Source organism: Austrofundulus limnaeus, unplaced genomic scaffold (genome assembly GCF_001266775.1).
Source record: "Austrofundulus limnaeus strain Quisiro unplaced genomic scaffold, Austrofundulus_limnaeus-1.0 Scaffold1, whole genome shotgun sequence".
NCBI classification, from domain to species: domain Eukaryota; kingdom Metazoa; phylum Chordata; class Actinopteri; order Cyprinodontiformes; family Rivulidae; genus Austrofundulus; species Austrofundulus limnaeus.
Genome location: NW_013952403.1, coordinates 4,029,010 through 4,048,728, shown reverse-complemented (window position 1 = coordinate 4,048,728; position 19,719 = coordinate 4,029,010). Strand labels below are relative to the sequence as shown.

Genomic DNA, 19,719 nt, shown 5'->3' with positions numbered 1-19,719 from the left:
GTGTGTGTGTGTGTGTGTGTGTGTGTGTGTGTGTGTGTGTGTGTGTGTGTGTGTGTGTGTCAGCAGGGACGCATGCTCATCAACCTCACTAACACCGAGGTTAGGCAGCCACATGATTACAAAGTACTCAAAGTTTGGTCCCTAGCCTTGCAACTCAAAATCCCAGACTCCCGCCAGCTCGCTTCCTTTGCCTCCAACTCTCTACAGCGGCCAGAAAAAAAAATTCACAGCTCTCAAAAATTACTCCAATCAGTCTTATAAAGCTAAAGGTGGATGGAAATGGAGAAGTAATATTGCAAATTTTCTTCTGGCAGAGAAGAGACTAGAGAAATGAAAGATCTTTTTGTTCTTTTCTTAGCCTCTTTCATCAGAATGTCTAAGAGCTCGTGTTAGGACAAAGATGAACAGCAGTAAAAACAGCCAGCAGACCTCTCTTTATATCCTCCATCTGTAAAGCCCAACGAGGCTGCTAACAACACATATATGAATGCTCCTGTCATAATTCCATGCATATTGTACCACCATCTGGGAAATCTGTAAGAAGATGAATTGCTTACAGCTCATATTTGCACATCTGCACACTTTTCTCCAACAGATTTCTTGGCAGTTTGTGTACTTTTTTTTTCTTTTTGGATGGCTGCAGTGCAGTCGTCAGCAGCAATCAGGTGCATCGTGTGTCTCTAACTCGTTTAAATGTGTGTGTGTCCCCTCTACTTCAACAAGGGAAAAAAAGCTATATTTTGTGATAATTATTTAAAGCAAAAAGGAAAGCAAAGCAGTGGATGTATCTGCTCAGAGGCCACACTGAAAGTCACATTCTGCCGGATGGCTGCAGGCAGTGCAGTTGTCATTGACTGGCTAACAAAAGCAGAGTGATTTCTGTCTCCCTCAGGAATAAGACGTTCTGTGTGCTTCTCTTTTATGCATAAAAGTCAAAAAAGATGGAGGGAAATGTTTCTGACCAAAGTGTTTATGGGTCACTAGAGTTTGAGAACTGCTCATTTCTTCATGTTTCATCTTCTCCTTCACATCAGTGTTGATGTACGACGGAGGAAAAGACAGACTTGAGCATCTCTGAAGCCCCTGTTTGACAGTGAGTTTGTTCAGTGATAACCTGTCAGCACTGTGCAGCAGGGTGGATTAGTAGTTAATGCTGTTGCTTCACAGCTAAAGGGGTCTAGATTCAATCTCTGGGGACAGTTCAACTAATCAGCAAACAGCTAATAGTGAAACTTTTTTTTGGCAGATTAACTTTTTCTCTAGCTTTGAAAACCTTTAGCGGACCAATTAGCTTCTGCTACAGTAGGTTTTGCCAACTTTAAGTCCACTAACAGCTAACAAACTAACATCAACAGGTTTGTCAGTCCCACCAGTCTTCAGCTGGAAGGAGACAAAGATCCATGACGCAAACTTAGTGATAGACATCTTAGCAGTTAGCGATTAGCTGTTAGCGTTAACTTCCGCTAATAGTTTTTTATGGTTCAGTGGTTTAGAGTTAGGAAAGCTATATATTTCATTTAGCAGATTAGCTTTTTCACTAACATTGAAAGCCGTTAGCAGACCAATTAGCTTCTGCTAAATTAGATTTTACCAGGTCCACAAACAGCTAACAACTACAGGTTTGTGTCAGTCCCACCAGCCTTCAGCTGGAAGGAGACAAAGATCCATGATGCAGACTGAGTGACAATCACCTTGGCTGTTAGTGGTCAAATATTACTGTCAGCTTCTGATAAATTTTACTTGTTTAGTGTTGGCTTCCGCTAATTTCTTTACATGTTTAACAGTTTAGCATTAGTAAAGCTATATTTTAGTTAGAGAATTTAGAGTTAGCGAAGTTAAGCTGTGCCCACCACTGAAAAACATGCCAGTGTATGTTGCCTCCAGGTGGTTATAAAAGAGATCTATGATCTCAGTGTGATTTGTCTTAATTAATTTAATTAATTAAATTTTAAAATAAATTATCAATTAAAAGGTTAATAAATAAAAGTAATATTGATAGTACAGCYGAAAAAATCTCATTGTATTTCTCAAATACCAGAAACTAAATATATTTACTTCAGGATTTAATCATAAAAATCCTAATTTGACACTCTTTAAACATTGTAGGTCAGTGTGGCCAGATTTGTGTTAAAAAGAATTAGAAAAATGAATTGTGCTGAATGACTAAGCCATTTGTATGTTTATTTAGTTTTTCATACTGTTGTGATCTGTTTCTGCAGAAACCTGCTGCAACACTGACTGTGAGTGAAAGGTAATTATGGTATAATTATTTTAACCATGAAAAAAATATTAAAGAGGTCTGATGCCACTTCAAATCACAGTTGTTCACTTCAAATTGACATAACACTGTAGTGTGCAGATGTGAGGCAGACTATAAATTAAAAGAACTTTAAAAACATTGAACCAGTGACAGTTGTGTTCTCACGCAAGGTTTTTACATTTTAGAGTCAAACTCAACGTTCGTGGGCCAAATTGTTAACAACAATAATCTGATTGCTAGGGGAGATTTAGTAAATGCTGTTTTCTGAAATAAGTCAGTAATATTCTGCACGTGTCTTTAACCTTCCTCAAACTTCAGGGAACATCACTTTAATGCACTTCTCCATTCTGAAAGGCAGTTATATCTAACTTCCTTCTCCTGGCTCTCTTATTCTGTTACAAGCTTCCCATTTCATCGCTCCCTCCTCTCCGTTTCACTTCCCTCAGATAGGCTTCTAAAAATCCATCACGAAAAGTTTGAAGGACAGCCTCAACATTGCGGGGAGAACTACATCGATATCCGATGTGGCAATGGCAGCGAGCCGTGGACACGCTGCTGATGTTCTGTAGTCACTTCTTGTCTAATACAGGCACACATTTGGCCTGTGGTAGACAAAGATTAGTGAAGAGTGTAAGAATAGTTTCAACAGACCCTGCAGCCACACGAGACAACCAAGTGTTTCCACACTTTAACAAATTATTTGCAAAGAAAGTGTAATACAATTAAATTATAATTTGAACATTTTCATTCTTGTGTATCCATGTACACAGGGGGTCAATATCTATTACAAATCTTGGATTTGTAAATGGTACATAATTTTTTTTAAAATAGAATACACGTTAACTTTTTCTAATTATATTTTATTGGGGAGTGGTGGCGCAGAAGCTAAACAAGTTGAATTGGCGACATTCTGATCACTGGGACAAAGAAAATTGTGGATGAGAAACCCTCATTTGCCTGACTTTAGGCCCTTAAGCAAGGCCTCTAACCTCCAGCTGCTCTGTGGGTGCCTCAAATGGGCACATTCACAAGTGCAATGGAAAAAATAAAGAAAAATAATTATCTCACTGAGGGACAATTAACAACATTAAATTAAATAAATAATAATTTAATCATAACATAGGTACAGTATATTGCCTAACAGAAATGTATGTCTGACTTACTCTCTATCAACAGCTTTTCATTTATTTTCACAATCCAGCAAAATAGCTTTAAAAAAAATCACAAAAAATCAAATTATTTGACTTCAAAATAAATATCATCATTGGGGCCAAATAAAGTATTAATGGGCCTTGAGTTTGACGCATGATATATGCTCTACAAACTGTGATTTTTGGAAACAATGATGTAACAGCCTACTTAGTGCAAGATATCTATTGCTTTTTGCAGTCAAAAAACAACAAGAGTTGATTTTACCAGTTATTTTCCCTGCATCTATCTTGATTTGTCCAGACTCTTACACCATAAAGCTTTGATCAAGTGCTGAAACCGTTAAAGCTTGAGAGGAAATTGTGAACAAAGACAAAGAAAAATTGAGCTACAGTTGTTTCAGGATGTTGTTTTAACCGTGCTCAGAATCCTTCAGTGTTAATGTTGACGATATCACACCCTGACTACCATATAACGGGTATTTTCACATTTTGTTGTGAGTGTCTTCTTTTTACCTAGACCTAGATGGAGAGGATCAGTCTAAAAAATAAAAAGTAGTGTCGTTGCTGCCTAAATTACTTGTCAAATTGGTTTTGGAGGTCAGTCAGATGAGAGAACTGTTTAAATTGTATATCAAGGTTTTCATTCTCTACTCTTTCTATAAAGACTAAGGACATCGTCTATTAATTTATTGTTGGGCTAAACATGAGGCCATTTATTCATACTCCAACATTTTCATGAAGTTAAGGTTTTCTTTAAAAGCAGTTGATCATTTCTGAAGTGATTAAAAAAAAGTTCAACGTTCACCGGGCATTCTAGTTGTGTTGAAAGAAATTCCTTTTTCAGTCGGTTGATACATTTTCATCAAAAGATCAGACTCTTTTAGTATGAATAAAACGGATTTGAAGATCCACAATATTTCCCTAAACAGTTTCAATCAGTTACCTCATCCAAATGATCTTTAATGAAACAAACAAATATCATAACTAACCATGTATACATTTGCAAGTTCAAAGAACTCAAATGAGCTCAATCTAGATAACATAGTCTTGCAAAAACAATTGTTTTTTCAGAATTTACAGCTCTTATATTTAGATTTGTTTTAAAATGAATGAACAGGTTAGATTTTAAAGTACTTTTTGTAAATGGTGAAACTGAAAGTCTAACACATGTCAAAACTGTTGGGATTGGTGAACATTTACAGCTGTGTTGCATCATCAGTCCCTTCTACATCCATTTGCATTTCAGAGTTTTGAAAGTCAAAGCTGTTCTACTGCAGAGTTCAACTATTTAAGTTCAGTTTTTCCCCGTAAAACTAAATGTCATGACCTGGTTTGAGCTCTTGACTTCAGGCGTTTCATTTAAACACCTTGACTCATCTGCTACAGAATAATGATGTTAAATACAAATAATATGGTTTGACATCGCCTCACTGAAACAATAAAACATTACCAAAAAAAAATTCCCCAAAGAGAGGATTACAGTATACATTGCTCTGAAACTTGAGTGTTCAAGTACAACACAATGAAGATTTTACATGTTCTGATGCATCTCTGATGCTGGCTTTAAGCTCTGCTCTGAGAACAAGCCAGATGTTGCTCCTCTTTATACAGGAAGACAGAGTGTCCTTGATTCCCAAAATGAATTACAATTTTTAAATTCATTAAACCACAGTAAAGTTTTACACTTCTATATCCTAAATAACCCTGAACCCAGAGAGGTTTCTGCAACGTGCATACAGGTTTATTTTTTCTTCTTTGAAGGGTTGAGTTTTGACTCATTTAGATCCACCTACAATAATTTTTGTAAGCATTTCTGAGTTCATGCAATGATTTCAACAACAGAGTCTCAGCTGTTTGATGCAGTTCTGCCTGAAGGTATGCAGATGTGGAAGATCAGTATTTCCCATCTTGCATGTTATAAATAGAAAGTTTTCAAGACTAGGTATGTTTTTACTGTTAGACAGTGTGTTAGCAGCTAAACAAAAAGGTAGCTTTGCTAACTCATAACCTGCTAACTAAAAATATAGCTTTGCAAAACCTAAACAGTTAAACAAATAAAAAAAGAATAAGTGGAAGATAATGCTAAACAAGTAAAAATTAGTGGATGCCAATGCTTAACAGCTAAACATGTAAAAGAATTTAGTGGAAGCTAAAACAGAACTAAACAAGTAAAAATGAGCAAAACAGCTAATCACAAATGGCTAAGACTGCCTCCTACCAGCTGAAGACTGGTGGGGCTAACACAAACCTGTTGATGTTAGCTTGTTAGTTAGATGTTAACAGACTTAAAGTTGGCAAAACCTAATTTAGTGGAAAATGGTCTACTGTTTTCAAAGTTAGTGAAAAAGCTAATCAGTTAAACAAACAATTGTTCCACTATTAGCTGTTGGCCAATTAGTGGAAGCATGACCACCACTGCTGTTGGGTATAGCAGACAAGCATTTATTCTTTGCTATTTTATGCTGAGTTACATATATTTTTTAGGAATGTTTACTCAGTGTTAAACTTCCCTTTATTTTTAAGTCTGAAAAACATCTTTTTGTACCCAATTATTTTAACGACCTGTAAAATCTTAATGAGATGCATTTATTTAATTTTTTTAAACCTTTTCTGCTTTTTTTTGGAAATTGATCCTGGAATTAAATTAAAAGAAATAGTCTGTGTGTCATAAATGTACATTTTAGGCTATGATTCTTTCTCTATCTTTATGTACCACATTGCCTGATGTTTTAGTAATTAGTCGAGTATTAAGCATATACTGAATTACTAATGAATGAAATGTCTAATCTGTAGCTCCACTAACAAAAAGCTTTTCACACATGAGAATTTCTCTTGAATAAAAAGCCTTATTTGCTAAATACAAATTTAACACTTTCTGCAAACACTGTGAATCCTTCTGTCCCACACTGAGCTTTTTCATTACATATTTTAGCTGCACTCTGTGCGTATAAATCAGTTTACAAGCCACAAACTGGATATCGAATCGCCGCTGCTTCTTTGTGAGTTGGGGCAATTTATTTCACCACACCATCTAACTGCTTCACTAAACTGCAGCCGAACATGCTCCTTCCCATCTGTTTAACTGGTTAAAATGCCAAATATAAAAAGAAACCCCCCCACACACAGACTGTAAAGTGTTCGGCATTAAGATTTTTAAACAGTCTGTTAAACAAGTTCTTCTCAGCTGCAGCTCGTGTCCTTTTAAAATGAAAATGAGGACACCTTTATTTGTCTCTATTTGTGTTTGAGCAAACTGCATGATAATTTCCCTGTTGGCTGTGGAGTCTACTTACTCTGGGATGAAGTGAACGTGCGAGTGTGAGCAGCGAAGCAGTTAATGGCTTTTGATGAATCTGTCTCTGTATACTCTGTGTGCCTGATGAAAACCTTAGATTTCTAAAACCGGTGTTCGCTGGGGGTTTGCTTGTGAACATAAGATACAGGCACTTAGCGCGTGGTGGTTAATGAAAGCACCAAAAGCTTTGTGTGTGAAAAAAAATGGATATAAGACATGCAGTTACCTTAATGGGAGGTTTGTTGTCCACTGGGAGTGTAATGTTGCGCATATGCAGCGTTGACCTTCAAGAAGTATTTTCACGAGCTACTTAATTTTAAAAGGTATAACCATTCTGAAGGGGATAATTATTTAGTCCTTTTAGTATTCCACATTGTGCCAACAGTGAAACTCAAAATTATGCCTTGGCATCGTTTAAACAAAGCTGGTATTTAAAGAAAAAAACTAAGAGAAAACAGAATTACCAGAAATTAAATTACAGCATATGTTTTATTTATTTTAACAAGAAAAAAACAAGCAGACTGCTGTGCTGGCATTTAACTGACTGTTTAATTTGTTTTCTTAATTTTTGTTTTCTTTTAGAAAAAACAAAAAAATCGAATCTGGCTTAATTTTATTTTAAATATTTTAAAAAATGCTAAACAATCGACACAAACTGTAGACATTCAACTAAATCTTGTGGATTCTTTAATCCCCACCAACTGTTTAATTTCTCTGAAAAACAGCAGAAAGTGTACATAAAACTTGGACAGTTTCTCACCCTTTTAGCAGATAAAGAGATTTTGGTAAATGTCCTAAAACTTCAGTCAAACTCAAACAACAGAGCACATTTATCTTACAGTTCATTTAAAGTAGATTAACTTGGCTGCATTTCTTGTTTGTATATTTGCATGGTTAACTCTAAAAAAAACTTTTTAGACAACAATTTTCAGTATTACCTTCTTTACATTTCCAGCTTTTAACACATTGTTTCCAAAAAGTAAAAAAAAAAAATAGATGCATTTACCCCAGAATTGTTTTCTCTGTCCTTCATTTAAAACAGATAAAAAGGGAGGAACAGAAGGATTTTCTTGACAAACGGTGGGCAAAGCTAACCAAAAATTTTGTTTCACTGACTAAAAATTAGCAGAAGCTAATGCTAACAGCTAAGACGACTGCAACTCAGACTGCATCACTCGTCTTCGTCTCCTTCCAGTTTCAGACTGGTGGGACTGACACAAACCTGTTGATGCTAGTTTGTTTTTTAGCTGTTAGCAAACTCACAGTTAGCGAAACCCAATTTAGCAGAAGCTAACTAATTCTCTAACAGTTTTCAAAGTGAAAAGGCTAATCTGCTAAACGAAAAATTAGCTGTTGGCTGATTAGCAGAGCCATGCCCACCACTACAAACAAACTGTTTTGTATACTCAGACTTCTCTCAGTTGAGTTAAAAAAAATTTGTTCTGCTGTGTAGCTTTGGTTAGCTTGGTATAGGAGCACAAAACCTACTTCACCCTCTGCCAGGGCTTTTAAACACATGGCAGAATAAGAAAACAGAATAAGGACCACTGGGAACGCAGCTGAGTCACAATCATGACTTGTTATGTAGTAAAACACAAAATGGGTCACTGGTCAGCAGTTACAGAACTTTAGAAATAAAGTGCAGGCCCAACCTCAGAAATAAACAGGTGTGAAACACTGTATTTCATCAGAAAAAGAGTTCCATTAACAAGAAAACAAACTTGAGCAATAACTCAAATCTGTTTAAAAGAAATTAATAGCAAGTTATATCAACTTCAGTCTCATTTGTTATAAAAGTATATGAATGTTTTTGCAGCCCTTATAATCTTCCTATTGTCTGTGTCTTTTTAGGCAGCTGATAACCAACTCCCAACCAGCAGCTGACTGGCTACAGCAAGCATCAGTGAGGTGAAGACTCCATATCTACCCGGCTGAGAGAGAACTTCCCACACCGAATCACGGCGCAGTGCTGTTCAAAGTGGACTGCATACAATAGAGGAAATCATTTGGCTCTGCTGCCTGTGAAGTTGATTTGTGCACCCTGAAAAGGAACTAATCAAACATTTACCAGAGGAGAGTGAAGCTGAAACGGAGAGGCAGAGCGAGAGAAGCTCTGCCCCCTTGAAACCAGCTCAGAGACTGTTGTCTTGCCTGGGTGAACCCGTCCGTCATTCCCAACAAACGTGTTTAATATCATCGCCGAACTGTGACTTTTATCTTGTAATATTTGTAATATTTTGAACCTTAACAACAGATCGGTCTCTTCGATAAGGACTCTTTGTTGAGATTTGCTGAGCTGTAGAAATCTCGCTGCATTGCATTTCTCTCTTCGCTGCTCATGAAATTAAAAGCCACAACCTGCCTTTTTCAAGCAAGTGTAGCATAGCAAAATACTATTTTTGCATGACCCACTGCTTGCATGAGTATCCAGGATTGCTTTTGACTTCCAAGAAGGACCCTTAAGCTCTCATCTATCTCCTGGCTGTCTACCCAACAGTAGCATTTGTGTGTGGAAGGGGTGGCTGAAGAATTAGGCCTCTGGACACTCGCTGAAGATGACTTAAGTTGGCAGGCCTAAAAGCCCCTTACCCAGAGAAAGAAGGAGATCTTGGCAGTGGGACGCACATCTGCACACAAACACAGAAATGTTGATGCCATGGCGGCTTTGAACCATGCTGGTGCAGCTACTTGTAGAGCCCTGGAGTACAGGCTATCATCATCCCTATCATAATTCACCCAAGCTGAGGAAGATTCAACAGCCAGGAGGAAAGAGACTACACTTCTGAACGATTCAAAGAAGGCTGTGAAACTGTGCTAACACAGAGAGATCCAAGGCAACGTTCTCAATCACACGTAAAGACGCTTTAATACTCCTCTCCACAAATCCCTGATACAGGAAAAAACAAAAAACAAAGCAGCGGCGGACGTGAAAGGCACAGAGACTGAACAGGTTAGAAAGCCCTCGGCAATCTCACCGCGGGTCGATCAGACCCTTTTACACTCACCACGCGTTCGCCGCATCAAGATTCACCGCGCTCGCACCTTGTTTTCAGCTACACGATAAGAAACAAAGACCTTTTAAGAACATGATTAAAACGATGGGGTTGGGGGAGCACAAAAGGGAGAGAAAGGCAAATGTGGAGGCAAGAAAGGTGAGGCAGAAAAAGCAGTGTAAAAGAAAGAGAATGGAAAGGAGATGGAGGTGGTCTGCCGCATCTTAATGGAAAGGAGGAGGAGAGGAGATGCGGGCAGAAAGACTAAGCCACAACTGATTGATCCAATCTTCAGTGTGTAGAAATCAACAGACAACTGGAGAGGAAATGATAAAAAAGGAGGATTAGAAAGCGACAGAGAAGGGAGAATGACTGCACGGACACTTCTGTAAACAAACCTGAAAGTGGATATAATGACAGGTCATGAAGGAGAGGTGGGCGGATCGGAGAGGTAGATGGTGTAAAAAGATAAAAGCGCAGAGAGAAGAGACAGTTGGGAGACAGCAAGAGATCGAACTAGAGACGAGGGAAGACAGAAAATCTGAGAATCATTAAAGCAACATGTCTACTGGAAGCCTTGGCATGTGGGCGAAAAAACACACATTCGGGCTTGTGCCAAGAGGATATTTACGAGAGGGAAGTGGGGATATTGTGGCAACGAAACATATGCTAGTTGATATTCATAGAGCATCTCAATCTGGTCTCAGTTCCTACCTTTACACTTCCTCTTGTGTGCATCTCTCCCTTAGTTTTTCTGCCTCTCAAAGAACGGCTGAAAATATTAGGATTTGAGCTAAAAATATTATTTAAAAAAGGAGAATAAAATCAGGGATCGTGCTAAATTGCGTCGCACACATTTCTTTTTCACCTTGACATATCAAATACTGTCTGTGTCGGGCTGAGACAGGAGCTGGTTGTTGTAGATACAGATCTCTGTCACATATACACACAAACGCACAACACAGGCATGTAAAGGTACCAAATGCAGCTATTTTTACACCTATCTAACGGAAAAAAAACCACACCAAATCAGTGTTTGGAGCCATTCCTTATTTTGAAGCAAACTCATCTGATACAGACTTAGGTCTTTACCGCCAGGAGCTCATTTTCCCTCTCCTCCTCCAACTGGCCAACTCTCCATCCGTCTCCTCACCCCCATTTCCTTTCTTCATCTCCTCTATTGTTGCCATCTCTTGTTTGCTTTACATGGGTTTTGACTGCAGCCAAGGGGAAATTTTGCATGTAGCACAGACTTCACATAGAAACACACATGTGCATGTGCTGCAGGGCGGAGGGCGGGGACTTGCCCTTAGAAGATTTGTTTATCAAATGTGCTGTCAAATCAAGTCAGGCTTTTCAAATCAGGGCACATTTTTTGCAGCCTCGGGCTACTCAAAAAAAGGACTTCAAATAAGAGTTTAACACAACAGGACTTCATAATTTCTCCTCATCATGTATTATTTTATCCCACATATGGATATAAATTCAAAGACATAGTTTTATTTGAAAGGTAAACTGATGTTTGTGTGGACGATGTGTTTGGGGACAAATTATAAAATATCGACCAGGGAACGTTATTGTTGCAGATAAAATGCTTTTCTGTAAAACATCTCACTAAAACATTTCTGGTGATTTCAAGACCACTTCCTTGAATAATTTATGGTAAATTTCACGAACAATAACCACTGAGTGAAAATATGCATTATACATGTCAGCTTATATTGAGACTGCACAGTGTGTGCACTTTGTGCTCAGTGTGTGCGTTTCTCTAAGTGTCTGACCTCAAATAAAAGTAAAATTGCATCTGAGTAAACATCCAGAAAGCCGTAAAGTTCTGGTTTTCAGACTGTGTTCTTGTTATAATTTTATTTTCAGGGTCAGATCCAGTGCTGTCACAGCAACTTTGATTCCTCTGTTGTTTTCAAAGGGATCCCCTGCACTGTAGGCAATTAATCTAATCTCCTTCTCCCCATTCTACCCTCCATTTTAGTTTTGTGTCACTCACTTCAATTCAGTTAATCTCCTCGGAAAACAATCTCACTTCACTTATTTTCCTCCACTTCAAACCGCCACTGTCCAATTTTCTCCATTTCTGTCGTCTCTTCTTTGATTCTTGTAATCTTTATCGCCCATCAGTCCAGCCCTCGTTGCACTCACTGGCTCGAAATGTCAGTTTGTCTTCTGCTTGGTTGCTCTGACCCATATAATACTGGGCAGTTTCTCTTAAGGGCATCTGACTATTCCATTCCCAAGTCCTTCAACTCTTCAGATTTAGAAAAGGACAAACTCTTACAAGCAGGTGGACAAATAAAACTATGGAATTAAGCAATTTTGGAAAAAAAAACATTTGATGTGACATGTTAGCACTTTAACTTTAAGTGAACAAATATGTGGTGGTAATTTTTTGTGTATTAATTTACTTTTCCCTCTCCTTAGGTCAGGAGTTGGGCACCAACATGGCAGCCGAGAGTCTTGCTGAGCTTCGCGATTGGCTCTTTCTGCTCCTTCTGGTCCTCACTTTATTGGCTGAGGTGCTGGAGTTGGCGGCGGCAGCAATTGCCATGGAGACAGGCGAGGGAGACGACGGCATTGTTTGTCCCTCAGTGTGCCGCTGCGACGAGGGCTTTGTCTACTGCAACGACCGTGGCCTGAGCATAATTCCTCCATTGCCATTAACGGCTGCCATCCTCTACTTGCAGAGCAACCGGTTGAGCAACGCCGGGCTGCCTCAGTCACTGGAACGCAGTACTTCCATACGAGTGATTTATCTGTACGCCAACCAGTTGGATGAATTTCCTATACACCTCCCACCTTCCTTAAAGGAGCTCCATTTGCAGGATAATAATATACGAACGTTACCTCGATCATCTCTGGCTAAGTTACCGTTACTTGAACGTTTACACCTGGATGATAATTCTATATCTACAGTTAGCATCCAGGAGAGAGCTTTTTCTGGGACTCCACGGCTTCGGCTGCTGTTTTTGTCTCGGAACCACCTCTCAAGCATCCCTGCGGGCCTACCAGCTTCACTGGAAGAGTTACGACTAGATGACAACAGAATCAGCACCATTCCTACACATGCGTTCCGCGGGCTCTCTTCCCTGCGACGTTTAGTCCTGGATGGGAACCTGCTAGCCAACACGCGCATTGCAGATGACACCTTTTCTCGTCTCTCTAACCTGACGGAGCTGTCACTAGTCAGGAATGCCTTGCAGTCTCCACCAGTCAACCTGCCCTCAGCCCACCTTATTCGATTGCATTTGCAAGACAACGGAATGACCCACATACCGAGAGGGGCACTGGATGGGATGCGGCATCTGCAGAAGTTGGATCTGTCAGGAAACAATTTGACCAGTCTCCCTCGGGGACTTCTGAGAGACACTGAAAGCCTGGAGCTTCTGCTACTTAGAGGAAACCCCTGGTACTGTGGGTGCAACCTTCGCTGGCTGCATGCTTGGCTTCATGGACGAGGGTCAGCAGTGACGGTTAGAGGTCTCGCCTGTCAGGGACCTGAGCCAGTAAGGGGCCAGATACTGCGAGACCTAACATCACTGATGGAACAATGTGAAGGCCCTCCTGCCGGTCCCAGTCCTGGAGTAGGGATGAACCCAGCAGAGAAAGATGGAGAGGATGAAGTTGGAGGAAGCCAAGCAGTTTCTTCTAGTAGCACCACAACTGCTTCTCTGTTGGTTCCCACACAAGGCTCCCTCTTTACTCTGAGAGTCAAGCGACCTGGCCTCATTATGCCTTTTCCTCCAGGAGAAGGTGGACAGATATCTGGAGAGGCCTTAGAGCTGACTTTAAAACCTCTCTCTTCTGACAGTGTATTGGTGAGTTGGCTGTGTCTGCAGCCAGCACCCTCCTTCCGCCTTTCATGGCAGAGACTGGGTAGCAGTGCAGCTCTTGGTTCAATAACAGAAACTTTAGTTCCTGGAGAGAGAAGGCAGTATCTCCTCACCCAGCTCACCCCACGCTCCCATTACCTCATCTGCCTGCTGCCGCTACGACAGGAGGCCTCCTTTGGCAGCTCCAGTATGGGTGCGTCTCGAGCTGGCAGCATGGACACAGACATCAAATACTCAGCTCCAGCCTGTGCTCAGATTGAGACTGGAGAGACTGTGGTCAGCTCTGGAGGGGTGGGATCAGAAAAGGAGGGACAGGACTTAGAGCTAACAGCCCTGCCTCTGGCTGGGATTATAGGAGGTGCCACAGCGTTGGTAAGCCTGCTCCTAATCTTTGGCATCTTCTGCTGGTATGGACAGAGATCAGGTTACATGTCCGGGGACTCAGGTTCATACAGCAGAGGCCGGGGTGGAAAACATTACGATGACTATGTAGAGTCAGGCACCAAGAAAGACACTTCCATCCTAGAAATCAGGGCTCCCCCGGCAGGGTTTCAGATGACAGCTATGGCCCATCAGTCCCTGCAACCTAAGCTGGAGGATGTCACCTACATTCACACCATTTTCCCATCCTCCTCCTCCTCTCAAGCTAATGGGACGTACCGGAGCAGCCATGGAGCTGGCAGCCTCAATGGCACCATCATCAGCCAAACCAGCCACCATCATGCCACTTATGGCACCAACCGTGGTTACAGAGAGGCTGGCATCCCTGACATAGATTACGCCTACACGTGATGATGCAAGGATGCTCTTTTTGAGCCACGAAAGCCTCTCGGCTTGTGGCATTTTGTCCTTGGTTTCCAAAGTACCCTCCGTGCCTCTGCTGGTTTGATTCTGATTGGTTTGCTTAGTAGATAAGACTGATTTGAGCTATGATGATGGGACACTGCTACTGAGTGACAGAAGTAAGGGTCCCACTATACTCTTCTACTGTATCCTACGAAGTACAGTAGGGTCTTCTTTCAGCACTGCTTATAGTTATAAATGGTTAAGTTTCCTCTTTTGGATTTCTCAGTGTCTTTCAAGCCTTCTCAGCTCATAATACTACAGAGTAACTTATTTGAGGTTGATATACTAGGCTTAGCTGATTTAGCGGGAGATATATTTATAATATGAGGAAAAAGGCACTTGATGTGTATAGAGATAGCACTCGTATCTTCCTACCAACTGTAAGCTCTGTGCTGTGTAGATAAAAGAGATAACGGAAGGAGAAATCAATGGTTGTTATAACCCACAGATGACAATGCATCATGGTTGACATGAAAATATGTGTTACTAGTTCCCTCCTTTCCTCTGGTTTACTCCCCTTCTTTTTAATTTATCCATCTCTCCACCTCTTATTCTGTTTATTTTTTAGATTTTCTTTTAGAGCTAAGGCTCTTTTCCTTTTATTCTTCTCCTCTCGTGTCTATTGTGGTGCTGTGAGCAGAGGACGACTTTGTTCTCGCCAAGGGAGCTGACAGCAGTGATAACAGCTCTGACAGAGACGGAAGACACAAACCACAGCATGGGTAGACTAATGAGTGGGAAAGAGAGAGAAAGTGATGGATAGATGGGTGGAAAGAGAAGAAGAACATAAAAAGGAGACGAGGGGGAACAGAGAAGGGTGCTGTTTGGGGGATGTAGTATCTGAGAGGTGTGATGCTGACGGAGAAGAAAGAAATGGGAGTTAAGTTTAGAAAAAAAATGGCGTGTGACCAATGAAGTGGCAGGAGGCAAAAAAGACAACAAAAGGGGAAGAAAATTGGGGGGGAGAAGGCTGACAACTGGAATAATGTGGTGTGATCCAGAAACGGATGAAGTTATGCCCAGATTGTGTCCACTGCACTCAAAAAATATGAGTGATAAAAGACTGCATGCTATTTTCAAAACGTCTTTATGATTATTATGAGGAAAATAATTTTATAAATAACACAAAAACACGAAGATGGGAAAGGCCAGTCAACCAAAGGATAAAATGATTGCCAAGACCACAAGACAAATTACAAGCTTGAGAACAGTAAATAAGAAAAAAAAATCTCTGAACTTAGAAGAACTGCATGAACCCAGTTTTGGCCATGGTCTGGTCTTAGATTTAATCGTCTTTTCAAGTGAAGAGAAATAAACTAATCAGACATCTTTTAATAGAAGCCCATATATCTTTCAGAGGAGACATTTTAATGGAAAATAAAATTTAGCAGCTGGAGCTTTTTCTGGAGGATGCTAAAACAACTGAGCTCTGAGACTCAATCATAACATCTGTGTTCAGGTCAATTAAAAAGCCTGGTTATTATTGTTTTTCTTTTTTAATAGGAAAATAAGTGGATATTGTAATATTAAATGTGATTTTACATTGTGACATTTATGTACTGAGACAGTGATTGGAAAACGTATAAATAAAGACAAAGAAAAGTTTACCTTTGAATTTTTAATAAACAAAAACCTGAAATAACTGTACTTTATTACAATGTTCCACTTTTTTGTCTGATTTTAAAGTCATAATAGCACCAAGTAGATTTCACAGTGCAAACATTTTCCAACAATTGAGTAATTTTATGAGTTAAAATCCTGAACATTTCTTCATTTTAACATTAATTTTATGTTTTTGTTTATTTTCTTAATTCGGCTTTAAAAAAAACATTAAAAGAAGCACCAGTGGCTTTAATGCACTTATCTCACAACTATCCCTTTTGTTTATTTTTTTACCAAATGGCTGATTTAAATAAACAATAAAATAGCAGCTTCATAAACCTGTTATGTCTCATTGTCATCTGCTCACAAAAAAAACTTTAATTTGTATAAAATTAAGTTTAATTAGGATATTGTCCTGATACATTCTCAATAATCCAAGTAGAAAAACCTAACAAGGTTGATTCAGGTCCTCTGGACAAGGTTTTCTTTGTTGAAACGTTTTAACCAAAAGACTTTTTCAGTTTAGAGAGTTGCAGGCAAACTCAGTTTTATAAGTGCATCTTTGTGAAGCTACTGCTAATAAGACTCAGTTTGCCTGCAACTCCTCTGCCTGCTGGCTTTTGGAAAAAAAAACGTTTAACGATGAACCTGTCCAGACGACCTGACTCAACTTCGTTAGTTAATTGGGAAATCAAACCAACCTAAAAAAAAAAAAAAAAAAAAAAAAAAACGTGTCTAATATAAGCTGATGAAGTGCTGGCAGTGAAATACTTTTGTTGACTCAGGTTGTCCAGTTTTATGGCCTTAGCGCAGCATAAACACAGTTCTGTTAACAGGGATTGCAGCTCGACCGCCACACTGTGCATTTCAACACGAACCACGGCCACGGGGAAAGCGGCACCTGCTCTCTGACTGCCTCTCACTAATAACCCCAAACTGAAGGAGGACTATAAAAGAAAAAATATATAGGTTTTAAAAGCATCCAGATTTAAAATAAATGGGAAAGATGATAGAAAGAGATGAGTAAAGAGCAAGGACTTAGAGAGGAGATTTAGATATAGCCTTTAAGTGTTGAAACCCATTCTTTCTTTTAGTAGTACTTTGTCTCTTTTGCATCCTGTGTTACTGTGTACCAATAATAATGGAGGAGCTCCAGTGTGATTTTTTTTTAGTTTCTTTATATCTATATTTGCTTTTTTTAATTCAGTTTTTAAGAGCACTGAAGCTACCATCTATTCTTTCTAGAAATACTTTCCTGTAAAAATAAAAACAAAACAAAAAAAAAACCTCAGATGTGATAATGAAAACACTCTTATGTATAAACATAAAAATGGGTGCGAAAAGCTGTTTCATTTATTGGTCTGTCGTCTTTTTTTTCTACACAGATGAATAAAGACTTCTAAAAAGAAAAGCAGTTTGGTGTTTTCTTTGTGTGTGTGTGTGTGTGTGTGGGGTTCATCAAAGTAGCAATGAAGGCTGGAAATAATGTACCGAGGTAGCTTAAGAACACAAAAATCAATGTGAGGCTCAGATTATTAATATGATTAATGATGAGACAGCATGGACCTTGTTAAATCATACACACTGGATGAATGTGTCGACTGCTATATAATTTAAGTTGGAGGAACGAGTCGTGTGTTTAGTCAGGGACAAGTTTGCGTGGTTCGGTGCATGTTTTAAATTAGCGTTTGTGCGCATTTGTATGCATGTGTGCTCTGTGCTGCTATGTTTGAGTGAAGACATGCCTCTCATTCTAAGTGAGTGCTAACGCTTGTGTAAGCATGGATCAATATAATGAATGCACAACTGTATAAGTGTCTGTCTTAGAGTAACTGCTTGTGATGGCTGAGAAGAGTCAGAGAGAATTCTACAGTAGGCAGAAACCGAATGGTAAAAAAACAAGACACATTACACTAAAAAATGTACAAATTGTGTTTGTTGCAGAAAGGTGAAAAATGGGAATAATGGTTTTTTACGTCTTTGTGTGTAAATTTAATAATACTGTATCTCATGAAAAACTGGACAGAATTTAATGAAACTTTCAGGAAGTCATCATTAAATGTGCATCTACAGCTAGCTATTGGAGTCAACTCAATTCAACATCAGAGGCGATTGCTCTAAGACTGCAAGGGAAGCTCCGCTTCCCCTAAAATTTCAAAAATAAGTGATCAAATATATACTGTTGTGTGTACAGAGTAGGGCTGTCATTGACTAAATATGTGCTACAATGCACTCAACTTTTGTTCAGAATCAGCTTCCCATCACTGGTAACAATGCAGCTTTCCTCTCTCTCATTCCCAAAGCTTCACGGTGATTTAAACTGTGCGGACGCTGAGCTTCCACAGAGTTCAATAGTGAAGCAAAGACTGCAGCAAAACGAGACGAGTCATTGGATAAATGTTGGACTTTGTCCCGCCCATTGGACACTCAGCGTCTCTGGGGGTCTATAGGACAAGGGGCTGGCCTCGGCTGGCCCGGACGCTCAGCTTCTGCGATTGGATGATCTGTTGGAGGCTGAATCCCTTTTTGATTGACAGCAAAATGAGCATATCAGTGATCTTTTGGTGTAAACAAACGTCCGTGGGATCATTTTTTAGTTTCATTCTGTTCTGAGTTGAATTGGAGACTTTATTAATCCTTTTAGTGACATTTTCTTTGTTAAAAATGACTAGCGATAAATCGAGCTTCTACTTCTGGTGGGTTTTTTTTTTTTTTGTAGCTGCTTGTGTTTGGAGACGGACTTCTATCACTCTTTCTGACTTCTATCGCAGTTTCTGTCCAGCTGGTGCTGCTGAGCCCCACCACTGTCACAAAGCACTCACAGACGGACACACTTCACACTAGTTTTGCACCAGTAGCAAGCTGCACATGATGGCAGACAGTTTGAATGTTGTGGACCGGATTTTGGCGAAGCCATTTGATAATCTTCCTTACGAAGAAAAACTTAGAGTTAAACAGCAGGGCTGATCAACTCCTCAGATTAATTTGGTGAAAAAGATGGTGACAAGTAACAGGTCTTTTCAGCTGTCCTGCTATGACAACGTGAGCTGGCTGAGTGGAAGTGTTGTAAAATGATCTGTGACAGGGTCACAGATCATTTTCTTGAAAAGGAACGGAGAGTAGAATTTACGTATAAATAAACCGACACATTTTATGATTTAGGCCGAAATTGAGCTTCCCCTTCTTGAAAGACCAGCATCTGCCACTGTTCTAGTTGGCATTAGCAAACACAAAAATTGTCTGGAACTAGAGATGCACCGATATGAATATTTCAGCCGATATTGATAGCTGATATTAATATTGCAGTTATGGCTGATAACCAATATTTATGATATTGCACAAACACACTTGTCTTTTTTCAATACCGTAAAAAAACAACCAGAGTATGGCTCTCTATTTCAGTTCCTGGCTGAGCAGCATCACTAACACTATCATGATCAAACGGATACTGCTCAAACAATAATCTCCCCTCCCAAAACAGAAACGCAAAGATCAACAAGTGGGAAATCAATATCGGGCGTTAACATCGGCTCAGTTTTACTTATCAGACCAATACAGATATTCTAAAAAAATGATCAACATCGGCCGATATTAATGTGATTGCCGATATACCGTGCATCCCTATCTATAGAACTCAATTAAGATAGATAGATAGATAGATAGATAGATAGATAGATAGATAGATAGATAGATAGATAGATAGATAGATAGATAGATAGATAGATAG

The 19,719-nt window shown here is 39.5% G+C and overlaps 2 protein-coding genes across 5 annotated transcripts in view; one reads left to right on the top strand and one right to left on the bottom strand.

The window, feature by feature from the left end:
* macrod1 (mono-ADP ribosylhydrolase 1) overlaps positions 1 to 19,719 on the bottom strand; it is a 181,402-nt gene that overhangs the window by 134,884 nt on the left and 26,799 nt on the right. The window lies entirely within an intron of this gene.
* On the top strand, positions 2,220 to 17,403 carry flrt1b (fibronectin leucine rich transmembrane protein 1b; the record flags this gene model as incomplete). Its single annotated transcript, XM_014006035.1, is given in 3 exon segments — positions 2,220 to 2,251; positions 8,558 to 9,656; positions 12,136 to 17,403. A coding segment is annotated over 1 exon segment (2,181 nt). The 3' UTR covers positions 14,337 to 17,403.